Source organism: Zalophus californianus, chromosome X (genome assembly GCF_009762305.2).
Source record: "Zalophus californianus isolate mZalCal1 chromosome X, mZalCal1.pri.v2, whole genome shotgun sequence".
NCBI classification, from domain to species: Eukaryota; Metazoa; Chordata; class Mammalia; order Carnivora; family Otariidae; genus Zalophus; species Zalophus californianus.
This window is the reverse complement of record NC_045612.1, coordinates 52,585,642-52,607,429: the sequence shown is the minus strand read 5'-3', so window position 1 is coordinate 52,607,429 and position 21,788 is coordinate 52,585,642. Positions and strand designations below refer to the sequence as shown.

The 21,788-nt window shown below is 39.3% G+C and overlaps 1 protein-coding gene and 1 long non-coding RNA gene across 8 annotated transcripts in view; one reads left to right on the top strand and one right to left on the bottom strand.

The window, feature by feature from the left end:
• Positions 1-12,639, bottom strand: part of LOC113930287 — a 28,736-nt gene extending 16,097 nt beyond the window's left edge. For 2 of the 3 annotated variants that reach the window (XR_003522502.1, XR_003522503.1), the window contains exons 1-2: positions 12,477-12,639; positions 10,712-10,784 (exon numbers count right to left, since the gene is read on the bottom strand). This is a non-coding gene — a long non-coding RNA (uncharacterized LOC113930287). Of the gene's footprint in view, positions 1-10,711; positions 10,785-11,823; positions 11,948-12,476 lie in introns of those variants that run through there. The other variant, XR_003522504.1, reaches the window with a different exon arrangement.
• DIAPH2 (diaphanous related formin 2) overlaps positions 12,088-21,788 on the top strand; it is a 956,101-nt gene continuing 946,400 nt past the window's right edge. For all 5 annotated transcript variants that reach the window (XM_035725382.1, XM_027607475.1, XM_035725381.1 and 2 more), the window contains exon 1: positions 12,088-12,484. In XM_035725382.1, the coding sequence (XP_035581275.1) occupies positions 12,353-12,484 (132 nt within the window). In that variant the 5' untranslated portion in view covers positions 12,088-12,352. The remainder of the gene's footprint in view (positions 12,485-21,788) is intronic.

Sequence of the window (21,788 nt, the reverse complement as noted above, 5' to 3'; positions counted from 1 at the left end):
ACATATTTTCAAAGTGTAGTTCACTGTCCAAATTAAGCTAGTTCAGCATTCTAGAAGTAACAGTAAGAATAAATGAAATTCTAGAAAATGAAATGCAGGGGTGCCTGGGTGGCTCAGTCGTTAGGTGTCTGCCTTTGGCTCAGCCTGGGATCGAGCCCTCCATCGGGCTCCCTGCTCATTGGGAAGCCTGCTTCTTCCTCTCCCACTCCCCCTGCTTGTGTTCCCTCTCTCCCTGTCTCTCTCTCTCTGTCAAATAAATAAATAAAATCTTAAAAAAAAGAAAATGAAATGCAATTTACTCCTGAATAACCAAAATAAATGTGGTCTCTCATATTCATATTCATACTCATTTTCTATGTGTGTGTGTCATTATTAATATGGACATGTTTGTATATGTATATATTAACATGATAAATAAAAGATTTATCTATGTCTATATCTATTTGTGTGCTTTGTGTATGCTTTTTAGTATATAAGGACATATCTAAGCAATCCTTAACTTACTGTAGTTTGCATGTCATAAACCTCTAGCATTTAGAGTAGGCTTCTAGCACACAAATAAAATTATGGAAGTCAGTCTACTTTCTGATACATTCTGAGTACTGCTCCCCATAGTTCTTAGTTTCAACTTGGCACCTTGAACTTGTCTCTACCCTATGATACATTCTGAGTACTGCTCCCCATAGTTCTTAGTTTCAACTTGGCACCTTGAACTTGTCTCTACCCTATATAGACCCTTTACTCTGTATCTGGTCCCAGGACAACACCAGGAGAGACTTCCATGGAACAGGGACTGAAGGGTTCACTTTACTACATCTGGCAGGATGGAAAGGATAATGAACTAAGAAAGGAGGGAAGAAAGAAGAGAGACAAGTAAAAGAGAAAGAAGCTGACAGAAACCCACGTATATGTCAAGAGCAAGTACGCTCTATGAAAAAAAAACTAGACTCTTGTTTGGCTGGTGAACTGTTTCTGAAAGCAAGCAATCGCGTAGTTCTGAGCAATGTTAGCTTTATTTTAATGTATGTATAGTCTTTCAAATGTGTACTGTTTCCGAAAAGAAATCTGCTCATTGGTTTCCTGATTTGTTTTTAATGTCACCAAAGACCTCCTCCTTTCTGAAGTTTCTGCTGGCTATCATCTCTTTAAAATTAATGTATGGTCTCTGTTATTGCACTTTCCTGGATCCCATCTTACCTGTCTGAATTTTTTTCTTAGCATCCAGCCATCCTGCATAAAAAGTATTTCTCCTCTCAGATTCCCAATCTGCATTCTAGTATCATGGTATCATTTCCATTCCTGTCACACTGAACTGAAATCTCAGAACCTACCATGAGTAATAAACTGCTAAGCTATATCCTTGGATTACTACTTTCCCCTTGTCCACACTTAAAGTGAGCTTTCAACAAACTTCTTTCTTTGGTTTTCATAACCCTCCCCACTCTCTTTCTTGGTGATCTTACCTACTACCACATCTTCAACTAATATTGCTATGTAAATGACTCTAAATCATCTATCTCCAAACTTTTTCAGAAACACAAGACCTAATGTCTAATGATGTCTTCACCTGCATATTTTGTAGGCACCTGAAATGTGGCATGTTTCATACATAACTCAGCATTATATTTTTCAAAATATATTTCTCCTCTTTGATTCCCAATCTGCATTGCAAAATTATCACTCTCCCTGTAACTCAGGTTTGAAACCTCAGAATTATCTTCTACTTTTCCCTTTCCCTTATTTCCCATATCAGGTCAGTAGATCCTATAAATATGATCTGCGAAGACTGTTCCTATCTTTCCATACTTTCTTCTACTGTTCTAAATCATAGTCTTATTATTGCATGTCTATCACTGAAATATCTTATTAACTGCCTTGGGTCCCATGAACCAGCCCAACTCAATTATGCATCTCATATCCACCAACCAACAGGTTATGGATGCCTCCAGGCTGTTTACTATTGATTTTTCCTTCCTCCCTTAAGACACCTAGTTATGATCCTGGCTGTAAAAAACTCTTGAATCTATAAGCCAAATCTAACAGGGCTACTTTAGACCTTTGCAATGTTTATTTTTTGAGTCTTGGTTTTTCTTAGCAGATTTTTGCCTTGGCTCACCTTTCTACCTCCTCCTTTTCTGGGCTATTTTGGATATCTGCACTAGGTCAGGTTCCTATAACTGGCAGTCAGGTTGAGTGAAAGTACTCATTCTCCAATAAGAGAATGACTTTTGAAAGTGGTGTCCTAATTTATCTCGTCTCCAGTGTCTTATCTTATAAACCATTCTACACACCAATGCCAGAGCACTGTTCCTAAAATACAGGTCTAATCATGTGTTTTTCCTGTTCATATATTTCTGGCAACTCTCCACAGTTATGGAATAAAATCAGAATGGCACTCAAAGTCTTCCTGATTTGGCCCCTCTTTCCCAGCTTTATCTCCCACTATACAATCATAAAACCTACCTTCCAGCTCCATTAGATGACTAATCAATTTCCAAACCCAGCCCACATTTTCCTTTCTCTAAGCTTTTGCTCATGTTGTTCCCTCTCCCTCAAAAGCCCTTTCCTCTAATTTCCAACTTTTGGGGGTCCTACTTATATTTAAAGGCATAGCCTTTTCATAAAACCTTCCCCTTTCTTGGGGCACCTGGGTGGCCCAGTTGGTTAAGCGTCTGTCTTACACCCAGATCATGATCTCAAGGTCATAGGATTGAGCCCTACATCAGCTCCCTGCTCAGTGGGGAGTCTGCTTCTCTCTCTGATTCTGCCTCCTCCCCCCTGCTCATGCTCTGTCTCTGTCTCTCTTTCTCTCTCTCTCAAATAAAATCTTTAAAAAAGAAAACCTTGTAAAAAAAAAAACCTTCCCCATTCTCTTCCTCCTATATACTTCTGTAATATTCTTTTGCAGTCAGATGAGTTCTTGTCAGTTGCCTTGACACTATCCTAAGCCAAATGAGATCATGAATAGTGTTATCATTCATTTATCCTTAGCACCATGCCCTAGACATATTTACTACTCAATATTTGTTAATATAATTCACACGATATGTATAAGTTCTAATATGCTAGCTAAAATTTTATTACTTTATAGTCTTATATTTAATCACAAAAAATAGTGTAAAAAGAAAAAGTAATCTAATGACAGTTATATATAATTGTAGGATCACATATAGAGCTTTACCTGCAATGCAAAAGCTTTATTCTGTAGATTAAAAGTCTTTTCCAAAAATTTTCCTAAAAATTCACGTGCATATCTTAAAGAAGGCTTTCTGAATGAATCTGATGCCAATGTAGATGCCATTTAGCTTCTAATATGTTGGAATGGAAGACTTAAAAATAAGTAGGATAAGAACTATATATTTTCCACTACTGTATTAGGTAATATACAATTTAATGTAATCAGTTAATGGGTTGTCCTGTTTAGTCTATATAAACTCCTAAGAGTTGTTCTGGTACATAATGTATACTTGATTAAATATGGTGTTTATGGTCATTTCCATACATCAGGCTCTGATCAGAAAGAAATTCTTATATCATTGTATAGCAAAATCAAACCCTGCATTTCCTGCTTTTGCCAGGAGAGGAAGGACAAGATTGGTGTTCACATGAGAATATCAATTCTTTGAAATTGTAAGTAGGTATATGCTTGTCATTGTGTGTATAGCAGGGGAGGTGGCTTAAACAACTGATTTGTATTTATGCTAAGGAACAAACAGGTAATAATGAACAAATAAAAATTGATGTGGAATGGATGAACCTTGAAAATATTATTCTCAGTGAAAGAATCCAGTTAATAAAACACCATACATTTTTAAGATTCTATTTATGTGAATGCCTAGAAGAGGGAAATCTAGAGAGACATAAAAGTGGATTAGTGGTTGCCTTGGGTTGGGAGGGGTGTGGTTTGGGAGGACTGAGGAGGGGTTATGGTTAAAGACAAGATTCTTTCTGGTGTGATGAAAATATTCTAAAATTGATTGCAGTGATGGTTATACAACTCTGTGAATATATTAAAAACTGCTGAATTGTACACTTTAAAAGGGTGAAATGTATGATTTGTGAATTATATCAATAAAGCTGTTAAAATTTATGTAGAATATATAAAACAAAATAAACCTTTTTTTTTTTTTTTTTTTAGAGAGAGAGTGTGTGCACACCTGTTGGGGGGGAGAGGCAGAAGGGGAGGGAAAGTGAGAAGACAGGCTTGATCTCACAATCCTGAGATCATGACCTGAGCCAAAATCAAGAGTCGGACACTTAACTGACTGAGCCACCCAGTTGCCCCAAAATAAACCTATTTCTAAGACTTGCCTAACTACTGATACCTAGATATGAAAACAAGTTATTATTTACAGATGTCAAACATGTCTTCTTCAATTTTCATGATTAATTATATTTTGAAAAGGTCAGAAAATAAACCACAAAAAGAGGCAATAGGTTTTAGTTGCATAACTTTAGTCTCACTTTCGAGACTAAAACAGTGTCTTCAAGACACTGTTTATACATACTGATTTTTTTCTTAAAAAAATCCCTCAGCTTCTTAAATAAACAGCATCCCTATTAACACCAATGTGTGTTTCTCTGATCCACATAGTTTAGCAAGCAAATTGAAAGTTTTCCCCTCACTGTTTATTACTATACCTATGTCTTACTAACTTATAGACTGGACAATTACCATTCATGATCTGTTAAGCCACTCTTGAAAATTGCTTTGGGGCTTTGGGACTTTGGTTAACAGGGAAGTCGGTTGTTAGAAGCATATTTTCCATATAAAATTCAAAGGGTTGGTTTTCAGTATACTGTATAAAACCATAGGTGGTATGATTCTGGGAATTCTCAGTCTCTATTAATCTCAACACTTTCCCCAAAAGGAGAAATTGGTACCATAGTCTTTTGGACTAATTTTTGTGGGGCTATGTTTTAGCTGCCTGGCTTCTAGCCCCAATCCCTGTAATCATCACAACTGAACACATTAACCTTTACCAATAAAGGTTATTGGTAAATAACCAATAGCAGTGGTTGGTCATTATTTGCTATTGGTCATTATTTTTTCCAGGCCTTTTCTTGTTGTCTACATTTTCTTCACTGGGACCAATCTTGTTCCTAGTCAGAGAGGATTCAAGGATGAGTATTTCAATAGTTTGTGCCTTAGCATCAAGTGGACCTATCCCTTCAGGTCCTACTGTGGTCATTATTTTTTGGTCATTATTTTTTCCAGGCCTTTTCTTGTTGTCTACATTTTCTTCACTGGGACCAATCTTGGTCATTGCTATTGGTCATTATTTTTTCCAGGCCTTTTCTTGTTGTCTACATTTTCTTCACTGGGACCAATCTTGTTCCTAGTCAGAGAGGATTCAAGGATGAGTATTTCAATAGTTTGTGCCTTAGCATCAAGTGGACCTATCCCTTCTGGTCCTACTGTGATCTCACAGACCACTTAAACAAACTGGGTGTCTTTGTTGCCATCTTTTATTCACCGGTATCTGCATTTCTTTGTAGATTTCATCTGTTATGCCAACTTCTTTAGGTCTGGTGCCTTGCCTTGTTTAGCAGTGTCTTGCCAGACTGCTTAAGAGATTGCTAATTTGTTTCTTAATCCCAATCCCCCATCAGTGGATTCCTGCTTATCTGCCTATTGCCTGCCAGCGGACTGGATTCTATTCTCTGCCTGCCTGCCAGGACATCCAATTCTGGACTTCTAGAGTCTAGCTGTTTGCCTGCTTACTGCCTACTGTTACACAACCCTTCTTTCTGCTTTACCAGCCTGCCCAGACTCTTCCTGTTGGTGACTACAGGAAGCTTCTTAGCTTTCCTGTCCTGCTCTAATTAGTCTCTTTAGTTTTTGGGTACTAGGCTCCTTGGCATGGCTCTGTCTGCAAATGACAAATACCTTGAGATACTATCTCCCAGTTTGCTACTAGGTTTTTATTTCCTTGGGCCAACATTTTAGTAATTCTTGTCTACTCTTTCTTTTCCTTTGTTTCCTGTATATAATCTGTGGAGAAAAACAGTTTGTTCCTTTATTTTTTTAAGTTTTTATTTAAATTCTAGTTAGTTAACACAGTGTAATATTAGCTTCAGGTGTACAATACAGTGATGCAACACTTCCACACAACACCTGGTGCTCATCACAACAAGTGCACTCCTTAATCCTTAATCCATCCTCCCACCTCCCTTCCAGTAACAGTTTGTTCTTTCTAGTTAACAGTCTGTTTCTTGGTTTGCCTCTCTTTTTTCCCCTGTTGCTCCTTTCTTTTGTTTCTTAGATTCCACATATAAGTGAAATCATATGGTATTTGTTTTTTCTCTGACTGCCTTATTTCATCAAAATAAAAAGCTTCTGCACAGTGAAGGAAAAAATCAACAAAACTAAAGGGCAACCTACAGAATGGGAGAAGATATTTGCAAATAACATATCTGATAAAGGGTTAGTATACAACATCTATAAAGAACTTACCGAACTCAGCACCCATTGTGAGTTCAAGCCCCACATGTGGCAAGTTTACTTAAAAAATTTAAAAAAAACCCAACACCCAAAAAACAAATAATCCAGTTAAAAATGGGCAGAAGACACGAACAGACATTTTTCCAAAGACATACAGATGGCCAACAGACACATGAAAAGATGCTCAGCATCACTGATCGTCAGGGTAATATGAATCAAAACTACTATGAGATATCACCTTACACCTGTCAGAATGGCTAAAATCAACAACACAAGAAAGAACAGGTATTGGCACGGATGCAGAGAAAGGGGAACCCATTTACACAGTTGGTAGGAATGCAAACTGGTGCAGCCACTCTGGAAAACAGTATGGAGTTTCCTCAAAAAGTTAAAAACAGAACTACCCAGTGATCCAGCAATTGCACTAATAGATAATTACCCAAAGAACACAAAACACTAATTCGAAGGGATACATGCACTCTGATGTTTATGGCAGCATTATCAACAACAGCCAAATTATGAAAATAGCCCATGTGTCCACAGATTGAAGAATGGATAGAGAAGTTGCGGTGTATATATATATATATATATACACATATATATATTCATATAATGGAAAATTACTCAGCCATAAAAAAGAATGAAATCTTGTCATTTGCTATGATGTGGATGGAACTAGAGTGCATTATGCTAAGTAAAATAAGTCAGTAAGAGAAAGACAAATACCATATGATTTCACTCATATGTGGAATTTAAGAAACAAAACAGATGAACATAGGAGAAGGGTTAGGGTTAGGGAAGGAAGAATAAAATAAGTTCAAAACAGAGAGGGAGGCAAACTCTTAACTATAGAGAACAAACTGAGGGTAGCTGGAGGGGAGGTGGGTAGAGGGATGTGATAAATGGGTGATGGGCCTTAAGGAAGGCACTTGCTGGGATGAGCACTGGGTGTTGTATGTAAGTGATGAATCACTAAATTTTACTCCTGAAACCAATACTATACTATATGTTAACTAACTTGAATTTAAATTTAAAAAAAGAAAAAAAAAGTTATTCTGCATGCCACTGCCAGACCAGCTCCTTACTTTATTTTATAACATTCCTGCTAAAGATCTTTAGCCATTACTACCACTGTCTTACATTCAAATCTGTTTACATTCTGGGAAAATGCTAGTGGGACAACCATGTTTCCTACTGTTATTCAACATCTATGTTCTCATCATTCTACTCAAGCCCCACTGGCCCCTCAACATCATTGGTCAATATTGTTTCCAGACCATTCTATATGTTGTCTTGTCCTTACTTCCTTTCTTAGCTTTGCCTATTCACATCTGATTTCTGCTTCATACCTCAGCAGCTCAAGTCCTACCTTCTCCTTGAGAACTTCTTCATCTATTCTAGGTCCAACCAATCTCACCCCTTTACCATGTTATGTTGAATTTAGAGTCAGTACCTCCAATTTAGGCAGCTGATTTTCTCTTACCATTTCACAAATTTGTTGTTTTACAGTAGATTTTATAGCTATTAATGGCAGGGATTTTCCATTTCACAGTCTGTTTCATTACAAGTGTTTGTGTACCACAAACAGCACATTAGCAATTGGTAAATAGAAGAATTATGTCAAAGTAAGGTGGAAGTCCAGTTGGTTAACATGTGAATTTCCTTAGCACTTTAAGTTTTGAGGTGATGAGGAGCAAGGTTTCTCACAATTAAGCATAAGTCCTAGCAATATATGAAGACTTTAAGAAAAAAAGAAGAATCTTGCACCAGACTCTGCCCCTTCAGTATGACTGGTATAGTGGCTTCAACAACCTCTAAGTTCCTTACATTAAACTATCTGGTGAAGCTGTGACTACTGGTAGTGAAGCTGTGAAGACATTTTACCACAGATTTTAACAAGTTGGGTACTCTTTAGATTTTTAAAAAAGATCTATTTATTTACTTGAGAGAGAGAAAGAGAGAGCACAAGTTGGGGGGCAGAGGGAGAGAGAGAATCTCCAGCAGACTCCCCGCTGAGCCCAACACATGGCTGGATCTCAGGACCATGAGATCTAGACCTGAGCCGAAACCAAGAGTCAGAGGCTTAACTGACTGTGCCACCCAGGAACCCCTCAATTAGATTTTTAATTCTGATAAAGATAATATCTATTAAAAGTTAATGCCCTTGAGGATCCACATCAGGAAGGAAGAAGCATGAAGGCTACCAAGCATTGAGGGTTGTGATGATGGAGCAAATGCCAGTGGAGATTTAACCTTGTTAGTGTTTTTATTAGAATGGTTATTATTTTCATTAGAGCTCTGATTACAAAGTTGCACTGGATTTAAGTGATCCTCCCTAACCATGTCTCCCTAGAATCCCTGTTTTTCCCAGTGTACAGTTCTATAGAACAGAAGATTCTTCAGGAAGACATATGGAACATTGTAGGAGAATGTCTGGTATTTTTTTTCTGTACATCTATTTTGGTGTTAGCACATAGTATATGCTTAATAAATAACTTACTAAAATAACTTTACTCTTAGGGAAATTTTATATCACAAATGTTTTTCCATGACCCTAAAGGGGATTATTTCTCATTTCTGTCTAATCCACGTTACCTTTCATTTCTTTATTAATGACCCAGATCGTTTAGAAGAGAACATTCAGCAGAAGGGAGACACAGAAAGCAAGAGGGATAATATGAGGCTCATCAGAAACCTCTGGGGTAACAAATGACTCTAAAGTCAATTTGGGAAAGACAGAGCCTAGCAGCCTTTTATCTTTCTTTTGTCCTAGGGCTCAGTTTTTAATGTTAACTGAATGCTAAACTCATGAGAAGCCAGAGGGAGAGACCACAAGGTCAGCGGGTCTAAAATAAACTTTTGACATCTCGACTGTTAGTAGCCTCCTTCTTTTTTTCAGCATGAGAGAAAAGAGGTCTCTCCATCCACCAAGCTATCTGTGTGCCCCAGGAAGGTAAAAACAAAGGAATGTATGTGCAGTGAGATCAGCCCTAGGACTGTACTTGGTGAGGTGCCTTGTTCATAATCAGTGGACAAATCTTGCAGGACGGACAGTAGTGGTTTCCTTCATCAGTTAGCTTCCAAGAGAGACCAATGACCTTGAAGTAGGATGGAAGGGTGTTTAATTACTGTTTACATTAACTGAAGCAAAATGCTAAAAACCAAACATCAAGAATTAAGATGGGGCCGAGATAATCACAGTAAAGTCAAATGTAAGCCATATCAGGAAGCGATTTTTTCACTTTTTGCAGTAAAGATTATACACCTTTTACACATACCTCTAATTGGATTTCAAATGTAGCTTTACTTGGTCTGAGGATAGTGAAACCCAACCTTATATTCAAATAATGTCAACCCATTTTCAAGTTTATTTACATACTCCAAACATGCCATTTGTATTACAATGCTTTCTCCCTTTTAAAACCACACTAATGAGACCTAAAAGTCCTTCATGATCTGGAAACTGCTTATCTGTGCACTTTTTCTCTTGGCAACAGAAGTCTTCTCCCCCCAGATGCCCCCAATTTCTTAACCATATGGTCTCTGCACATGCTATTGTCATTTCCCTTGCCTGAAATGTTCTTCCCCCTCTTTCTTTGCCTTGTAATTGCTCAACACAGTTTTGTTTAATATGCTTTCCAATAGCCTGAAAGCCCTATAAGAGCAAGCCATATCTGTCTTGTTCACTATTGTATCCACAATGCCTAGCACAGTACCTAACATTTAGTAGGCTATCAACAAATACTAACTTTAATTATACCTTTAAGACTTAGCTCAAACATCATTCTCTTTGGGAAGGTGTCTTGGAACCTTGACATTCTGGTGGTTTACCTTCCTCATGTGCTCTATGAGCTCCCTGTTCATATCTGTTGTCCTGAAGTGCAGTTCTTTAATCGTCTGTCTCTCCTGGTAGGTAGACTATGAGGTTCTAAAGGGCAGAAAGTGTGTCCACTTCATTCTTCTAACCCAGAACACTCTGTATAGCACCTGGTATACCCTAAGGAGCTTAATAAATACCCATGGAGTAGATTATTGATCCATGTTTGAGCTTGGAGGATTTTTACCCATATCCATATCTCTTAAACAGGAATTGGATGAAAGCACTGGGTAAACAGGTCGTGTCTTTCTGTAGCATGCATTTTTACTCAATTTTTCAGGAGGGGAAACATTTAAGTTAAATCACATATGTGTTTGTGTGCATATAGTGAGTTGAGTTCAAAATATACATCAAATTTTAAGATAGAAACTTAGACAAAGCAAATTTACCTTAGGGCTCCTTGTCCACCCTGTCTGGGAGCATGTATTTCCTCTTCTGTGTTGTTTTTGGGTAGTTTACCAGCTGCATGATTAAAAAGAAAGTTAATGACAATGACAGCCAGGATTAAAACTGTTTTTAGATAATATTATGTTCTTTTCGCTCTACTGTCCCAGTTAATTGCCTCATCACATCTATAGTATGGTCAATTTTATTGTAATGCACTCCCAATAAATATGCTCATAAACAAATTAGATTCGCCATAGTTGAATTTAGGTTGAAGGGGAGGGCAAAAGAAGTCATAGCCTGAAGATATCTGAGTAACAGGCATATGGACATGTTAGTAGACTCAGTATCTGAGGTTACACTTCAGGCTTCGCTAGCATATATGCTCTTATTCTATGATGGTGGTTCATTCAAATCCTGCTCTGCCCCTGCAATGGTCTTAGTGTGAACACTATTTTTAGAGGGCCCTGTTTAAAAAAAGATGTTAGAAATATAGCCTGGGCATCTTCCTGACAAGACAAGCACTAAAGACTAACGATGCTTACAGTACCCTGCTGCTGCACAAAAACACCTAGCATTTGTGTAGAGATTTACGTTTTAAACAAAGCTTTGACAGACATGATTTTACTTCCCTCCCATAACAACCCTAAACCTAAACTAGTCTCAGAAACTGAAAATAGCACTCAATCCAATTGCTAGCTCTCTATAGGTGCTTTGGTTAAAGAGCATTAACTGCTCCCCCTTCCCCCGAGATTAGGTAGTGGATGCCTGCTGCTTCTACTATCCAGCAGCATGGGAATAAAGGAACCACTGTATTTCTTTGATCTCAAAGCAATCATGGTAATACAAAGCACCCCCCTCTGTCCACTTTGACCCATACGGTCTGTCTAGGCAATTAATCAATGCTCTCAGTGGTAGTTTTCCTATACGATGCCAGCTGTCTTGCCAATCTACCCCTCCCACAGAGCCTAGCAGGACCACACTCTCAGTAAGGCGTCCGTGGGGAAGGTGCTCTGGCCTACACTAGGGGAAGCTGATACTCAGGAACATCTGCCAGTTAAACTCATACTTGAATCCTTCCGGGCCTCAGTTTCCCCATCTCTAAAATGGGCTATACCTCTTTTCTCTTGACTAGTTCCCTTCCATTTCACGCTGGGCCCCTAGGAAGTGAAATCAGTGCTTAAACGCAGCTTAAAGTCCTCTCCTATCCTCGGCGCCCGTCGCTGCGCTGGGCATGCTCAGTAGCTGGGGCCCGCTCGGCACTGGGAGTAGGAAGCAGCTTTCGGCGCCCAGGCGGCTGACTGCGGGTACTTTGATGAATCACGTGTGTCGAGGCCCTCTTAAAGAGATAGGCACCTACTTTCCCTCCACCCTTAAACACCGCCCTAAGGGCGGCGGCGCCAGCGACCGCGGTAATTGCAGCTGCTCAGGGGCAGGGCTTGCCCCAGCGCCAGTAGTGGCAACGGCGTGTTGCGTCGGGGGTGTCTGGGAGCCGGGAGCCTGAAATCGGCAGCTCTCCAGGCAGACACACTCTCACCAGGAAGAGGTGCTATCTAATCAGCTGGGGCAGTGGGATCACCCCGAGGGGCTTCCCCAAGTTGAGGAGAGGTGGGGTTACAGGTCACAGGTGATAAGGCCGGAGAAAGATGGAGCAGCCCGGGGCGGCGGCGTCGGGAGCGGGAGGCGGCAGCGAGGAACCCGGTGGGGGCCGGAGCAACAAGCGGAGCGCGGGGAACCGGGCCGCCAACGAAGAGGAAACGAAAAACAAACCCAAATTGGTGAGTGCTCCCGCAGTCCCCGCCGGCCTTGGGGACATCGAGAGCCCCGGGATCCTCCGGCTGTTGCGCACGGGGGAACCCGGGGCCCCCTCCCAAGGCTAACCGCGATCTGGCTGTGCTACTCCGGGAGCCGCTCAAGGAGCGGCCACGCCGAGGCGCGGAGACGGCGTGGGGGCGGAAGAGCACCCCCTTCTCCATTTAACCCCTTTCTCACTCTTACCATTCCGCGAGGCAGTGCGGAAAGGAGAAAGGCCCCACCCCCAACTTGGGGAGACTCCGAGTTCCTGGGTAGGGTCTGTTGTTTGTCTAACTTGTGGGCACGAATATTCCCGCGATTCCTTTCCTTCCCACCTCAGTCAGTTGCTGGGTTTTGACTCCTAATACTTAGTGTCCGGGTAGGGGAACCTCTTTTCTTTTCAATCCAGATACTTGGGAGCCCACCCACAGACTTAAAAACCAGCCTCACCCTTAAAAAAGCCACACAGCGTAGGCTCCTAGTCTTTGTACTTTACCAGAAATCTAAGGAAGAGTCGCCTACGTGCGCTTTTTCCCGTTGCCTCTTCCCTGTGCTCTCCCAAGAAACACTTGTAAAAGTGGGGGGGGGAGCGTGGGAGTTCGAGTCTGGGTGAGGTACCACCAACTGTTGTGTATATAATAGTCATTACAGTACTTCCACTTAGTTGATTAAGAACGCTCAAAAGCCGTGAGACTGCGCAAGTTTCATTGCCCAGAAAGTGTGTGAACCAGTGGTAGCAGTCTATTTCCTGCCACTGACTTAATGTGCCGAGGAATGTAATCTATGGGGCCTGGTATTAGGTTGGGAAATACTGGAGTTTCCTCAACTCATCAGTTAAAAGGGTTCCTCTTTTTTTTTTTTTTTAGTTTATATGAAAATGGTTTAATAGTGAAATTTAAAAACTGGTAGCATTAACAAAATATATTGACTACAGTGTATTTTTCCCAACCATGGCAAATATGCAGACATTTATCAATAAAGTTTATAATTTGGGTGGCATGAGGGAAAATAGTTTTCCTGCACAGATTCAGCAAATAAATCCTTTTTGAAGGTTCTTCCTCTGACTCTGAAGTGCAATCACATGTTGCACATTTAGTTTTCAGTTTTAACCAGCAACTTGTTTGTAATAGGGGAGGAGACTAGTAGTGACATTACTAAAGCCTTTTCTTACGGCATCTGATCATTTGGTATGTACCTGTTGCACTTCTCTCTCTTGCTTTCAGTTTGCCTTTCAATTATGGATTGTCCTTACTGGTCAAAGTATTATTTCAGGAAATACACAGATTTCCATTGTGTAGGGAAGGGACTTAGTGGGGTAGAATAAAATGAACAGTTTAAAGTCTCATCAATTCCACCCTAACTTGAGGCAAGTTGAGAACTTGCTCACTTGATATGTCCTGGTAACCCAGTATTTACAAATGAAGAAACTGCTTTTTGTGAATTGTCTTTGCTGGCAGAGGGTTAATGGGTTTAATAGGTGCCCCCAGCATCATGAAACTTAAAAGTTTTGTGAGTGTATCACCAAAATTTAATATATTTAAAAATTCTGATATGATTTTGAAATTTATCAGTTTGTGGTAAATGTTTCCCTTTTTTTTTTGACCCAGTACAAAACTGTGATTTAAACAATGATTAAAAGTTTCAGCAAAAATAAAAGTGAACTCGGTGTCCACGAATAGTTTGGTACATCCAGCAAGAAACTTCTACTTTTAGGAACTACACTTTCAAGAAAGCACTTATGTCCGTTAGTAATAACACTTTGATTATATTCTTCCTTTCCCTTTGGTATTTGTCCTGTTTCATCTTTTATGTTTTACTTGCTTTGACGAGGTAACTAGATCGTTATGAGATGGTATCACTTTCACTTACTAGCTAACAGCGTTCAGTGTTGAACATAGCTTGATATAGGAGAACACGTATTTGAATCCAAGAGTTTGTTACTATCAGTTGGAACTTTCTTTTTTGCTCAGATTAACTTTGGAGCCTTACATGATTTTACAAGCACATGTGTCAGAGTTAATAAAAAATTTAGGAAGACATTTCAGCACATTTTAAGGCAAGCAAGTTGACCAAACAACAAGACTTGGTAGACTTTTTTTTTTTTTTTTAAATAAACGCCTTACTCATTATTTTAAGTTGTCTTATTGAAGTGCTCAAGATGTTCTTCTAAGGCCTTTTAGGATGGAGTTCATCTGCGGTTCTTAACTTAAAATATTGCCAGTAAGATAAAGCTTTACCTAGACTTAATTTTATTATTTTGAGTATTATGTTATTAATCACTGTAATAGTTCTTAATTGTATAGGTGTATAAAGGAGTTGTGTGAGATTATAAAAGAGAGCTATATGATCTTAGAAATTATTTGTGTAGGTGCTTGTGGGGGATAGGGGTTCTTAAACTCCTGAAATTGTATGAAAAAATTTGAGTGTATGTAGGTACATTCATTTTTCTGGGTCTCATAGTTCTCATCAGTTTCTCACAGGCACCTGTCACCGATAGACAACTAAGAACTATTAGGTTACCAAAGAGAGAGGGTAAAGGAAATGCCAGTTGATTCCACTCCAAGTTACTAGGGAGGGGAGGAGGTCAGTGATGAAGGGAGAAGGAAAATACTACTGATCACACAAATGATTGATACTGAAGATTATTCATCTGGGAGTAAAAAAGATAATTAGATAATGTCTATATATAGTATTAACTAAGATGAAAGTTTCCATTACATAGACAAAGTAACAATAGTGATAGTGGATTTATTACAGTATAAGGCTTGTGATTCAGTTGTTTTCGTTTAGTTCCTCATTGTTCTGGAAAACTGGAGAAGGAATGCATGTTTTCTTTTGAGAGGAACTACTTTATATCTCAACCTTTTGATGGGTATTAGAATTTTTTTTTGATGGGTATTACAATATTTTTCAAAGTGACATTTCAAGACTTAAATGACTTCTGTTTAAGATTAAATCAAAATTTAACAGAACTTGGTTTAATTTTCTTCATCTGTGAATCCTCATAATGACCCTTTTTGATTCTTTTTACTGAAGGCAGTCTTCTCTTGAACTTCTCACATTTTGAATAATGCATTAGTAGTAAAGCTTTGTATTTTATGTAACTCTTTGGTTAGGCCCAGATTGTAGCATGTCATCAAGCAGCATGAATTTTAGATTAATTAGTAATTTGGTGTCAATCATGGAGTGTATTTTGTCAAATCTAGTAGAGCTCTAGAAGTATTATGAAGAAGCTGCATCTTGAATCCCACATATTTAAGGCAAGGGCTTGACCATTAAAAGAGGCCATTGTTAAGGTAGAACTAACACCCCTCACATGTTTTTGCATTTTGACTCTGTGTTTCTGAAGCCTTTTGTTCTTTAGATAGTGGAGTCAAATTAGTAACTTGATGTAACAGAAGTTAAATTTTGGTTATTGTATAACTTCCTGAATATTCGGTTTGGTTTTTTTAATTGAATAAATCATGTTTTGATTTAACTGATACAATGGTGAATTTCTTGGAGAGGGGTGCCAGCATGGAGGCAGGAAGACCAGTTAGGAGGAACAGAATGGTTGATGTTTAGAGACCTGGATTCCAGTTGCAGCTCATCTACTCATCCATTTACTAGTTCATCTATTTACTAGGCATATTTCTCTGCACTTCAGTTTCCTCCTGCCACTCCATTGCCTAACCTTCTTGCCACTCAGGCTGAACATCTTCACCAAATTTGAGATATCCACCTTGTGTTTCTCCTTTATAAATCTCACCTGCCTTTCACAGCCCAGCTTGTGTCTCAAAATTCTCTCATTCTTTCATTAAAACTTCACTGATTACTTCAGCTTAACAAAGGGTTTTCCTTATTCTGAATTTGTAACTACTGTGAGTCTGAATGTTATATGCTGATCTTGTATCTACAGAGATTTTAAAGTGCTTCTGGGCAGTGGTTCCACTTTATGCCTATTCTTGAAAACCTTGCAAGGCAGTGTTTGGGTGCAAAACTACTCAGTAAATGATTATTGGCTGGGAATTCTTTCCCTATAGGCCAGACGTTTTGAGAGTATAAATTGTTGAAAGTAGGCTTTTATTTTTTTATTTATTTTTTATTATTATGTTAATCACCATACATTACATCATTAGTTTTTGATGTAGGGTTCCATGATTCATTGTTTGTGCATAACACCCAGTGCTCCACGCAGAATGTGCCCTATTTAATACCCATCACCAGGCTAACCCATCTCCCCTCCCCTCTAGAACCCTCAGTCTGTTTTTCAGAGTCCATCGTCTCTCATGGTTTGTCTCCCCCTCGGATTTACTCCCCTTCATTCTTCCCCTCCTGCTATCTTCTTTTTTTTTTTTTAACATATATTGCATTATTTGTTTCAGAAGTACAGATCTGTGATTCAACAATCTTGCACAATTCACAGCGCTCACCTTAGCACATACCCTCCCCAATGTCTATCATCCAGCCACCCCATCCCTCCCACCCCCACCACTCCAGCAACCCTCAGTTTGTTTCCTGAGATTAAGAATTCCTCATATCAGTGAGGTCATATGATACATGTCTTTCTCTGATTGACTTATTTCACTCAGCATAACACCCTCCAGTTCCATCCACGTCGTTGCAGATGGCAAGATCTCATTCCTTTTGATGGCTGCAAAATATTCCATTGTGTATATATACCACATCTTCTTTATCCATTCCTCTGTCGATGGACACCTTGGCTCTTTCCACAGTCTGGCTATTGTGGACATTGCTGCTATAAACATTGGAGTGCACGTACCCCTTCGGGTCCCTACATTTGTATCTTTGGGGTAAATACCCAGTAGTGCAATTGCTGGATCGTATGGTAGCTCTATTTTCAACTGTTTGAGGAACCTCCATACTGTTTTCCAGAGTGGTTGCACCAGCTGGCATTCCCACCAAGAGTGTAGGAGGGTTCCCCTTTCTCCGCATCCCCGCCAACATCTGTCGTTCCCTGACTTGTTAATTTTAGCCATTCTGACTGGTGTGAGGTGGTATCTCATTGAGGTTTTGATTTGGATTTCCCTGATGCCGAGTGATGTTGAACACTTTTTCATGTGTCTGTTGGCCATTTGGATGTCTTCTTTGGAAAAATGTCTGTTCATGTCATCTGCCCATTTCTTGTTTGGATTATTCTTTGGGTGTTGAATTTGATAAGTTCTTTATAGATTTTGGATACTAGCCCTTTATCTGATATCTCATTTGCAAATATTTTCTCCCATTCTGTCGGTTGTCTTTTGGTTTTGTGGACTGTTTCTTTTGCTGTGCAAAAGCTTTTTATCTTGATGAAATCCCAATAGTTCATTTTTGCCCTTGCTTCCCTTGCCTTTGGTAATGTTTCTAGGAAGAAAGTTGCTGCGGCTGATGTTGAAGAGGTTGCTACCTGTGTTCTCCTTTAGCATTTTGATGGACTCCTGTCTCACGTTTAGGTCTTTCAACCATTTGGAGTCTATTTTTGTGTGTGGTGTAAGGAAATGGTCCAGTTTCATTCTTCTGCATGTGGCTGTCCAATTATTCCAACACCATTTGTTGAAGAGACTGTCTTTGTTCCATTGGACATTCTTTCCTGCTTTGTCAAAGATTAGTTGACCGTAGAGTTGAGGGTCCATTTCTGGGCTCTCGATTCTGTTCCATTGATCTATGTGTCTGTTTTTGTGCCAGTACCATACTGTCTTGATGATGACAGCTTTGGAATAGAGCTGGAAGTCCGGAATTGGGATGCCGCCAGCTTTACTTTTCTTTTTCAATATTCCTCTGGCTATTTGGGGTCTCTTCTGGTTCCATACAAATTTTAGGATTATTTGTTCCATTTCTTTGAAAAAAGTGGATGGTATTTTGATGGGGATTGCATTGAATGTGTAGATTGCTCTAGGTAGCACTGACATCTTCACAATGTTTGTTCTTCCAATCCATGAGCGTGGAACATTTTTCCATTTCTTTGTGTCTTCTTCAATTTCTTTCATGAGTGTTTTATAGTTTTCTGAGTACAGATCCTTTGCCTCTTTGGTTAAATTTATTCCTAGGTATCTTACGGTTTTGGGTGCGATTGTAAATGGGATCGACTCCTTGATTGGTCTCTCTTCTGTCTTGTTGGTGTATAGGAATGCCACTGATTTCTGTGCATTGATTTTATAGCCTGCTACTTTACTGAATTCCTGTATGAGTTCTAGCAGTTTTGGGGTGGAGTCTTTTGGGTTTTCCACATACAGTATCATATCATCTGCAAAGAGTGAGAGTTTGACTTCCTCTTTGTCGATTTGGATGCCTTTGATTTCTTTTTGTTGTCGATTGCTGTGGCTAGGACTTCTAATACTATGTTGAATAGCAGTGGTGAGAGTGGACATCCCTGCCGCGTTCCTGACCTTAGCGGGAAAGCTCTCAGCTTTTCCCCATTGAGAATGATATTTGCCGTGGGTTTTTCATAGATGGCTTTTATGATATTGAGGTATGTACCCTCTATCCCTCTACTCTGAAGAGTTTTGATCAAGAAAGGATGCTGTACTTTGTCAAAGCTTTTTCTGCATCTATTGAGAGGATCATATGATTCTTGTTCTTTCTTTTGTGAATGTATTGTATCACGTTGATTGATTTGCGGATGTTGAACCAACCTTGCAGCCCAGGGATAAATCCCACTTGGTCATGGTGAATAATCCTTTTAATGTACTGTTGGATCCTATTGGCTAGTATTTTGGTGAGAATTTTTGCATCCATGTTCATCAAGGATATTGGTCTGTAGTTCTCCTTTTTGATGGGGTCTTTGTCTGGTTTTGGGATCAAGGTAATGGTGGCCTCATAAAATGAGTTTGGAAGTTTTCCTTCCATTTTTATTTTTTGGAACAGTTTCAGGAGAATAGGTATTAATTCTTCTTGAAATGTTTGGTAGAATTCCCCTGGGAAGCCATCTGGCCCTGGGCTTTTGTTTCTTGGGAGATTTTTGATGACTGCTTCAATTTCCTTAGTGGTTATAGGTCTGTTCAGGTTTTCTATTTCTTCCTGGTTCAATTTTGGTAGTTGATACATCTCTAGGAATGCACCCATTTCTTCCAGGTTGTCTATTTTGCTGGCATAGAGTTGCTCATAATATGTTCTTATAATTGTTTGTATTTCTTTGGTGTTGGTTGTGATCTCTCCTCTTTCATTCATGATTTTGTTGATTTGGGTCATTTTTCTTTTTGGTAAGTCCGGCCAGGGGTTTATCAATCTTGTTGATTCCTTCAAAGAACCAGCTCCTAGTTTCGTTGATCTGTTCTACTGTTCTTTTGGTTTCTATTTCATTGATTTCTGCTCTGATCTTTAGTATTTCTCTTCTCCTGCTGGGTTTAGGCTTTATTTGCTGTTTTTTCTCTAGCTCCTTTAGGTGTAGGGTTAGGTTGTGTATTTGAGACTTTCTTGTTTCTTGAGAAAGGCTTGTATTGCTATATACTTTCCTCCTAGGACTGCCTTTGCTGTGTCCCAAAGATTTTGAACAGTTGTGTTTTTATTTTCATTGGTTTCCATGAATTTTTTAAATTCTTCTTTAATTTCCTGGTTGACCCATTCATTCTTTAGTAGGATGCTCTTTAGCCTCCATGTATTTGAGTTCTTTCCGACTTTCCTCTTGTGATTGAGTTCTAGTTTCAAAGCATTGTAGTCTGAAAATATGCAGGGAATAATCCCAATCTTTTGGTATCGGTTGAGACCTGATTTGTGACCTAGGATGTGATCAATTCTGGAGAATGTTCCATGGGTACTAGAGAAGAATGTGTATTCGGTTGCTTTGGGATGGAATGTTCTGAATATGTCTGTGAAGTCCATTTGGTCCAGTGTTTCATTTAAAGTCTTTATTTCCTTGTTGATCTTTTGCTTAGATGATCTGTCCATTTCAGTGAGGGGGGTGTTAAAGTCCCCCACTGTAAATGTATTGTTGTCAATGTGTTTCTTTGCTTTTGTTATTAATTGCCTTATGTAATTGGCTGCTCCCATGTTAGGGGCATAGATATTTACAATTGTTAGATCTTCTTGTTGGATAGACCCTTTAAGTAGGATATAGTGTCCTTCTTCATCTCTTATTACAGTCTTTGTTTTAAAATCTAATTTGTCTGATATAAGGATAGCCACCCCAGCTTTCTTTTGGTGTCCATTAGCATGGTAAAGGGTTTTCCACCCCCTCACTTTGAATCTGGGGGTGTCTTTGGGTCTCAAATGAGTCTCTTGCAGACAGCATATCGATGGGTCTTGTTTTTTAATCCAATCTGATAGCCTGTGTCTTTTGATTCGGGCATTTAGCCCATTTACATTCAGGGTAACTATTGAAAGATATGAATTTAGTGCCATTGTATTGCCTGTAAGGTGACTGTTACTGTATATTGTCTGTGTTCCTTTCTGGTCTATGCTGCTTTTAGGCTCTCTCTTTGCTTAGAGGACCCCTTTCAATATTTCTTGTAGGGCTGATTTCGTGTTTGCAAATTCCTTTAGTTTTTGTTTGTCCTGGAAGCTTTTTATCTCTCCTTCTATTTTCAGTGACAGCCTAGCTGGATATAGTATTCTTGGCCGCATATTTTTCTCATTTAGTGCTCTGAAGATATCATGCCAGTCCTTTCTGGCCTGCCAGGTCTCTGTGGATAGGTCTGTTGCCAATCTAATGTTTCTACCATTGTAGGTTACGTATCTCTTCTCCTGAACTGTTTTCAGGATTTTCTCTTTGTCTCTGAGACTCGTAAGTTTTACTATTAGATGTCGGGGTGTTGACCTATTTTTATTGATTTTGAGAGGGGTTCTCTGTGCCTCCTGAATTTTGATGCTTGTTTCCTTCCCCACATTAGGGAAGTTTTCTGCTATAATTTGCTCCAATATACCTTCTGTCCCCCTCTCTCTTTCTTCTTCTTCTGGGATCCCACTTATTCTAATGTTGTTTCATCTTATTGTATCGCTTATCTCTCGAATTCTGCCCTCGTGATCCTGTAGTTGTTTCTCTCTCTTTTTCTCAGCCTCTTTATTTTCCATCATTTGGTCTTCTATATCGCTGATTCTCTCTTCTGCCTCATTTATCCTAGCAGTTAGTGCCCCCATTTTTGATTGCACCTCATTAATAGCCTTTTTGATTTCGACTTGGTTAGATTTTAGTTCTTTTATTTCTCCAGAAAGGGTTTCTCTAATAACTTCCACGCTTTTTTCAAGCCCAGCCAGTATCTTTAAAGTCATGATTCTGAACTCTAGGTCTGACATCTTACTAATGTCCATATTGAGTAGGTCCCTGGGAGACGGTCCTACCTCTTGTTCTTTTTGCTGAGGTGATTTCTTTCGTCT